Raw genomic sequence first — 7,783 nt, forward strand, 5'->3', positions numbered from 1 at the left:
TTTTCCTTTTTTAATGCTCCTGTTGCTATGTTGCCTTCCCTGGGTAGTTCTGCCTTGGCTCTTTTATCTTCTTTGCACAGCTTCTACTTCAGCTACCTCTTGGGCTGCAGTACTGCTGCTTTTGTTTGGCATTGTATTAATGCACAATGTTATCTATGTATTCTCTTCTTTCCTCATGCTCCTAACTTACTTACCCTTCATTTCCATGTCACGTCTGCTCCTGTCATTCTTTAGCAGCAGAAATACCACTCCCCTTGCTCCTGTCTCCTTGTGTTCACTGGTTATTTTCAAGAGGGTGAGGAACCTGCTATCAATTGTTGTAAAGGTTAATAATGTGTGAGTGAGCTCTTCTGTGCTGGAGAAGTGTAGCATCTGCATGTGAACTTAAGTGTGAGATTGGCCTTTCTTCCCTTTCCCTAGTGCTTGCACATCAGCTTCTCTGGAGCCTTCATATGTTTTGCGGGCAATCGGAGCAGACGAAGACTTGGCTCACTCCTCTATAAGGTGTGTGGAGTGATTTTTCCTGTTGCTTCCAGATATGTTTCTTTTCTGCTGAAAATTCATGGTGAGTTTGTTTCTCTCATCCACATGCACACTATTCCAATTAGTAATGTTTTTCCTTTATTTTAGATTTGGCATTGGTCGCTTCACTACAGAAGAAGAAATAGATTATACAGTGCAGAAATGCATACAGCATGTTAAGAGGCTGAGGGAAATGAGGTGAGCCATCTTTTTATTGAATTTAAAGACTTCTTAGGTATGGTAATCATTTGAGGAACTGGATTTAATTGAAAGAAATTGTCTGCTTTAAAAACCTGTACACAAAAAATCTCTGTTCTCTGAAGTAGTGTTGCCAGAGCGTGTAGTGGGCTTGATCTTAACAGTTGTGAAAAAAGTTTAAGCAAACAAACCTGTCAACAAACCATTTTCCAGAGCCTGCCTATATGAGGAAATAGTGTGAACAGGGCAAGCGTGGAGAGTGGGCAACTCAAAGTTAACAAGCCAGATATAGCATTACTGCATGTATGCACTTTGTTTTGGGGAAACTGAAAGGTCCCTGACTTATCTGGGCGGTGTAAAATGTGAGGTCTCAGTCTCTAAGAAATGTGTACTTCGTGCCTAAAATGGGAGCAGGAAATGAACACCTTCCTTCTCGCTTTTTGTATTTTGTCTGAGTAGAACACTGGAGATTCACCATGTGAAGTTCACTGACCTCCAGAAGGCCAAGGCAGATAGATGCAGTTAAATTTGTTGTGTAGTTGATGATGTTGCCTGTTTGGTTGTTGTTGTCCTTTGCTTTTTAGATAGCACTCATTTTTTCTTTCTTCTTTACAGTCCTCTTTGGGAAATGGTACAGGATGGAATTGACCTCAAAAGCATTAAATGGAGTCAGCACTGAGAAAACAAGCTCTATCCATGCATGGACTAGATAGAAGTGGATTACGATGCATTTTCTGTACATTCCTGAGCAAAACCGTGCAGCACATTTCAGCTTGTTATCATCTGCAATTTGAATGGAAAGCTACCTTTTCTGATAACAGTCTAAAAAGCCAAAAATTAAACTAGTCTGTATGCTGGAGAAAGGATGACAGAACAGCCATCACATTTATATTTACATTCAGCAATTTAGGGCTGAGATGTATTCTATCTGAGAATGTATTTTGCAATGTAAAAATGAATCTTGGTAAGAGGTTGCTCCTCCTCAGCATAAAACATCCTGTATAGCTGTTCTGTTTGCAGCACAGACCTGTTGCAGGGCTGCTGGTTCTTCTAGAGGCAAGCAGCCTTGCAACTGCAGATGTTTTTGTACTGCTTAAATGTGTCGTGAGAATTTTTTATGTAGGAAGAAGTTTGGCATTTCTAGAGGAAAAGGATGCTTCACTATGGCTATGTGCCTTCACAGTTATGTTGTATGTGGAGTTATGAACTCTTTTTTCCCCTAAAACTTAATAGTTTTTGCTCTTTTTTTTTTTTGTGTGTGTGTGTGTGTACTGCTTGTACAGACCAGTGTGCATTAATACAAAACATTGTACAGTGTTATGAATTTAGGATACCACTATAATGCACTTTGCTGTCCCCTCAGTTTGTTTTTTTCCTACACAGTAAAGAAAAAAAAAATTGACTGACTGGGAAAGGAGGACACAGAATATGCCAACTTCAGTTGCAGTACCAGTTTAGTTGGTACACCATTGGTGGAAGAGGGGAAGCATGTAATGCACAATGTTTTCTGGTTTTGTTCTAGTTTTGCTTTTTTCCCTTGTAGTGAGTCCTTTGCCATTACTGTAGCCTTTGCCTTTGCTTCTGGGAGTCTGGCAAGTGGGAGAACCTGGATGTTTTGTCAGTAAGTAGGAACACGTGGCTCTGGAGTTTTTTCTTAGTGTGCCAGAGCTAACTTGTCTTGTTAGAGACTTCCATGGGAATCCATTCCCTGCAAATGCTGGGGAAAAGTGTCTATGAAAATGGATTTGATTCGATGAATTCATATCAGTATTTCTCCTTTCGTACCTCTGGTGATCTTTCAAGTAGGAAAACTTAACCCTGTGTTATGAAGTGCCTTTTATCAGTTGCATAAGCAGACAGCTCTCACATTAGTTTCTTGGTGGATGGATGCTGAATTTAATATACATCATAGATGGTGTGTCACCAGTTCTGAGTAGTATCTACCTCGAGGATGAAGCATTGTATGGAAAAGCTGAAGCTAATTCTCACAGAGTGGATTGAATTATAGAATTGTTCGTTTTTCTGTTAAGAAGGACAGATTTGGTTGTAATGCAAAGCTAATCCTGAGTTGTTCTATTTGAAATTACTAGCTTTAGCACTTTTAATATCGTACGACTGACTGGCACCTTGTGTTTCATCACCATGTTTTCAAAACTCTCATATGCATAACTAGGTTTTAAAGGCATTGTTTATATTATATTTTATCTTTGGGTCATGTGTGGTTTCTGGGTTAAGCTTGTGATAAGAATTCCCCAGCATGTTTTAGAACTATATGTTTATGAATGTGTTCTTTGTGCTTCATGGATTATAAAAATACAGATAAGACTTCAACTTGGCTACTTTGAGTCTTTGTAGGTAATCATGAAGTTGAAGTAAATCAAGAAAAAAAAATTAGAGCACTATTTTTGGGGATCCACTTCTCCAGCTCAACCGTTGGGCACGATCATTAAGTTGCTAACTTGCAGTCTCTCATCAGATGACAGAGGCAGATAAGCTTTTTTGTGCACACTGATACGTGCTCTTTCTCTCATCAAGCTGACATTCGACTTTTGTTGAGTTGTTCCTCTCAAACCTAGTGTCAGATCTGACCTAATATATATTTTTAAAACTCACCTAGCTTAGGTTGTGATTACTTGGAGAAAAGGGAACACAAATTGTGAAGGTCCTTAGTGCCTCTCATGTACTATCATATATAAATGCTACATGTAAAGGTTTGGGCAACTCATTCACACTATTAAACAATGTTTGAAAATGCAAATAGGTCAAGAAGAGGAATAATTAATAGTGGAGATAATTCTCACCCATAAGAGAACAAAGAAGTAGTAATGCTGAATACCTATTTGTACACTACTGAACACAGGTAGTGTAGGTAGGGCTTTTTGTAGGGAAGTGAATTTCTCTGTAAGGGATATTTACAAATGGAGGTATCTGCATTTTGTGGGCTTTCTTGGTGGTTAATTGAAGCCATCTGCAGGGCATTAATTTAATAGTAGGAGGTAAGAAAGGTGAGGACTTAGCGTCATTGCTCTGTAGATGCCATAAAAGTTGAGAAGTGTGATCATTAAGAATAAAACAAATGTCCAGGACTAGAATAGACATCCAGTAGGATGTTAGGCATCTAACCAGTTAGGGTTAGGCAATATGCAAGAAAAGCAAAGAAATTCTCTTTGATGGATTTTAGTACTTCTAAAATCTCATAGAACATAACGCTTACCTGCTAAGCTAGCATTTCCCAGGGAAGATAATATGGAATTTTTACATTGCAAAATGTTAGACTCGTGGAAAGAGAAACAGACAAAAGGTTTGTTGACAATATGACGCAGACAGGCAAAAATCATTAAATTTTAAAAATGAAAAATTAACATACAAGCTATTGCTCCCAGCAAAATAATGGCCTCATTTTGGATCTTGTATCTGCCCAATTGACTGAGCTGCTGTTCTATGGTGTGACTTCAGTCACGCTCACTGTGTTCAGTCACACTGGTCTTGCTGATAGTATGTACGCTCTGTGCTTTGGAAAGGTGTGGTTTCCTAAAGCCAAGTCCCACAGAGTTGGTCTAAGAGATCCCTGCTAAAGACAGTTCTGATTAAAACTCAGGACACTAAATGTGATCCTGCAGCGGGAGAAGTGAAGGTCACTTTTCAGAATGGATAAGCTAAATGCTTGGGAGCACTCTGGCAGCTGATCTTCCGCATGCTTAGAGAATCATAGAGTTGCTCAAGTTGGAAAAGACCTTAAAGATCATCAAGTCCAACCACAGCCTAACCATCCTACCCTAACTCTAACGACCCTCTGCTAAATCATGGCCCTGAGCATCACATCCAAACGGTTTTTAAACACATTCAGGGATGGTGACTCAACCACCTCCCCGGGGAGCCCATTGCAGTGCTTAACAACCCTTTCTGTAACAAAGTTTTTCCAGACATCCAACTTAAACGTCCCCTGGCACAACTTGAGGCCATTTCCCTTTGTCCTTTTATAGAAAAGAGCAGTAAAAAAAAGCTGGTACGGGATGCTCAAGTAAAGCTCTTCAGAGCAAAGAGGTTTTGCGCTAAGTAGGTGTAGTAAAACACTGAAATATGGAGTTTATTCTAGGGAGGTGAGGAGGCTTTGAAGTTACTGCATGGAATCAATAAGGCAATTCTGAACAAATAGCTGACTGACAGATTTCAAATATAAATATGAATGAGGAATGAAAAGAGTTTTTGGGAAGTTTCTGTAAGGATTGTTTCTGCTGAACATTTATAGAAATGATCTGGAAACAGTTGAAACTTGCAGGTGGCACATGGTGGTCAGGAAAACACAAAGTAGTACAAGTCGTTTGATGAACTAACAGATTCATCAGGAATGCGTCCTTGTAAAGAGGGATGAATAAGATGAGAGGTTGTGTTTTTTGAATGGTATCTGTGGTGTGTGCTGGAGAAGCAAAGAGCCTGGGAGTTAGGGTGATGTTTCCAGATTAACAGTGTAGCAAAACCATAATGCAGTGAGAAAATACTCTTCTTTCAAATGTGGAATGGGCACGGCAAATGATTGTTCCATCAAGCTTTACCTTAAAGTGCCCTGTGTTGTTTTTTTGTTGGTCTTCCCCCCCTATCCCCCTCTACTTTTATACCTAACACCCTACTTAAGTTTTAGCTTAGGCAGAGGGCACGGATAGACCAGCTCTATTCCAGAATTTTCTTAGTACACAGTAAACTCAATTCACATTTTTACAATATCATTTTCTCTGCTTATCTCTCACATACGTGATACGAGAGGTGCATGCTGGACATTGTTATTTACCAGTGGTCCTTGTTTCTCTAACCTGCCTACCAGTGCTTTGCTTTCCAGAGACACTGTACTGCTTTCTTTTCCATGCTGTTGGTGTCTGACTGCATCATGCTGCCAACTCGTCTCGGGTACCCTTGGCCAATTGGCATGCTCCTAATAGCAGCCCAGGATTGTGTTCCTTTTAATCCATGCTACAAACACATTTTCTTCAAGTGTTCTTGAGAGAACGTTTAATTCAGTCCCTATGAATATTTGGCTATGACTGAGAAGACACTGAAGTCTGCTCTTTGGAGGTAATCCTAATCACAGACATCTGTCCCAGACTTTGCTTCAGTTGAACCGCAGCAGAGACTATAATGTTTGAGGTGCTGGCTTCAATCTGCAGGAACACTGTTGGCCTGCAGCAGCTGGCTGGGGTGTAGGGACTCGCTCAGCAGCCCCTTTGTGGATTTGGTATGGATACAGTCTGGAAAAAATCTAGGAAGGATTATATTAGTTGGTTGTAGTTTTTTTTTGTTTGGTTGGTTTGGTTTTTGCTGCTTCATGCAGCAGATATCATACATTTATTAAGGGACTGCAGCTCACTCCTCACTCCTATGACGAGAGGCTGAGGGAGGTGGGATTGCTCAGCCTGGAGAAGAGAGGGTCTCATCAATGTCCATAAATACCTGAAGTGAGAATGCAGAGAGGACGGAGCCAGGCTCTGTTCAGTGATGCCCAGAGATGAGCAAGAAGTGATGGGCACAAACTGACAGATGGGAGGTTCCTTCTCAATGTTAGGAAGCGCTTCTGTGCTGTATGAGCGGCACAGGTTGCGTGGAAAAGTTGTGGAGTTTCCTCCTCAGAGGTCTTCAAAAGCCACCTGGACATGGTGCTGGGTACGCTGCTCTGGGTGGACCCAGAGGTCCCTTTTAACTCTAACTGTTCTGCATATCTGTGAAATCTTTCATACAGGCTTTGTTTCAACAACACAAAGCAATGATGTGGCTCAAAGTGTTGCACAGAAGACCAACATTCCTAGTTTTCTTCCAATATTCAGCACTGCCCTTCTGTTGTCCTACTCCTGCCCACGGAAGGGTCATTGCTGCAGCATGAGGCCCTGAGTCCTGTACTCCTGCTGCCCCTGGGTGGGTGCTGGGCAAGCAGATCTCTGCCAGGCACAGCAAGCCTGCTGCTGGATGCCAGTACTGAACGTCCCTGGGGGCTTCTACTGGCTGTGCCTGGTGTGCATGCATGTGCTGGCTCTGTTGGGTGCCACTTAGGGTAAGAACAAATGAATTACAAGATACCAGGACACTACAGAGAGCAACAGGGAGCTGTGTGGTGCAGTGGGCCCACACTGGCCCTCTTGGCTAAGGAGACAAAAGGGAGGGGGGATCACTTGACAGAAGGGATACATTTTCAGGGCAACCCTAGCAGATATAAAGTCTAAAAGCAGTAAAGCCGGGGTTACCAAGGAGATGAGCAGGTGTGGGCTGTTTATTGGAAGGGGTTGAGAGTGATGGGGAAGAGTAAGAAGGGAGATGCAGTGGGGGTGGGATATGGGGCTCTGTGAGCATCCCAGTGCCTGCCAGCACCGCTGCTTGGTGCTGAACAGCTACTGAGTTGTCACAATTCTGGCTTTGCAAATAAAAATTTGCTATATGATTGTGTTTGTTGTGTGCAGCAGACTACGCTGGTTATATTTTCTGCTAGAAATGAGAGCTGGAGCAGTCCATCCCATGGAGGCACAGTGGTGACAGAGGTGCCCTGCTGTGCTCCTGCCAGGGCGAGCTCTGGTTGTGTGCACGGTGAGAACGTTTAAGTGAAGGGTGAATACAGCAAAAGGAATTTACAACAAAAAGGGCACTGACTCGGGGTAACGCGGCACGACTAATTCTGCAACGTTTCTAAGTGAAGCAGCAGCAGCTTATTGCCCCGGGGCTCATTGCTAATCTGACGTCTTTTTTACTCAGCAGTAACCCTTCTCTCACTTGTACCACCGTTAATGTCCAGAAAACTCTACGTATCATCAATGTATATTATGGTACCAGAGGCATCGGGCGCCACAGGTCTGACGGCGCTCCGTCCAGCCCCTAACTTCGCATCAAACCCGGCTGCGGTAAGCGCGCAGCCCCGGGGCACACACGCCCCTCCCGCCGTGAGGCGCGAACCGCGCTGCGCATGCGCCATCGAACGCGGCGCGCAGCCCGCCCTAAGCAGGGCGGGACGGCCGCAGGGGGGCGCTGCGCGCGCGACGAAGCCCCGCCCTGCTCCTTCCGCCGGGCCCTCAGCCCCGCCCCTCCCTGG

At 43.2% G+C, this 7,783-nt stretch overlaps 1 protein-coding gene across 1 annotated transcript in view; it reads left to right on the forward strand.

Annotated features, from left to right (window-relative positions):
- NFS1 (NFS1 cysteine desulfurase) overlaps nucleotides 1-3,051 on the forward strand; it is a gene marked incomplete at its 5' end in the record, with an annotated part of 11,506 nt that extends 8,455 nt beyond the window's left edge. Inside the window, 3 exons of the mRNA XM_010722257.2 lie at nucleotides 396-504; nucleotides 631-720; nucleotides 1,336-3,051. Of these exons, the coding sequence (XP_010720559.2) occupies nucleotides 396-504; nucleotides 631-720; nucleotides 1,336-1,399 (263 nt within the window). The remainder of the gene's footprint in view (nucleotides 1-395; nucleotides 505-630; nucleotides 721-1,335) is intronic.
- Nucleotides 3,052-7,783: the final 4,732 nt, after the last annotated feature.

The sequence above is a fragment of the Meleagris gallopavo genome, chromosome 22 (assembly GCF_000146605.3).
Source record: "Meleagris gallopavo isolate NT-WF06-2002-E0010 breed Aviagen turkey brand Nicholas breeding stock chromosome 22, Turkey_5.1, whole genome shotgun sequence".
Lineage (NCBI taxonomy): Eukaryota > Metazoa > Chordata > Aves > Galliformes > Phasianidae > Meleagris > Meleagris gallopavo.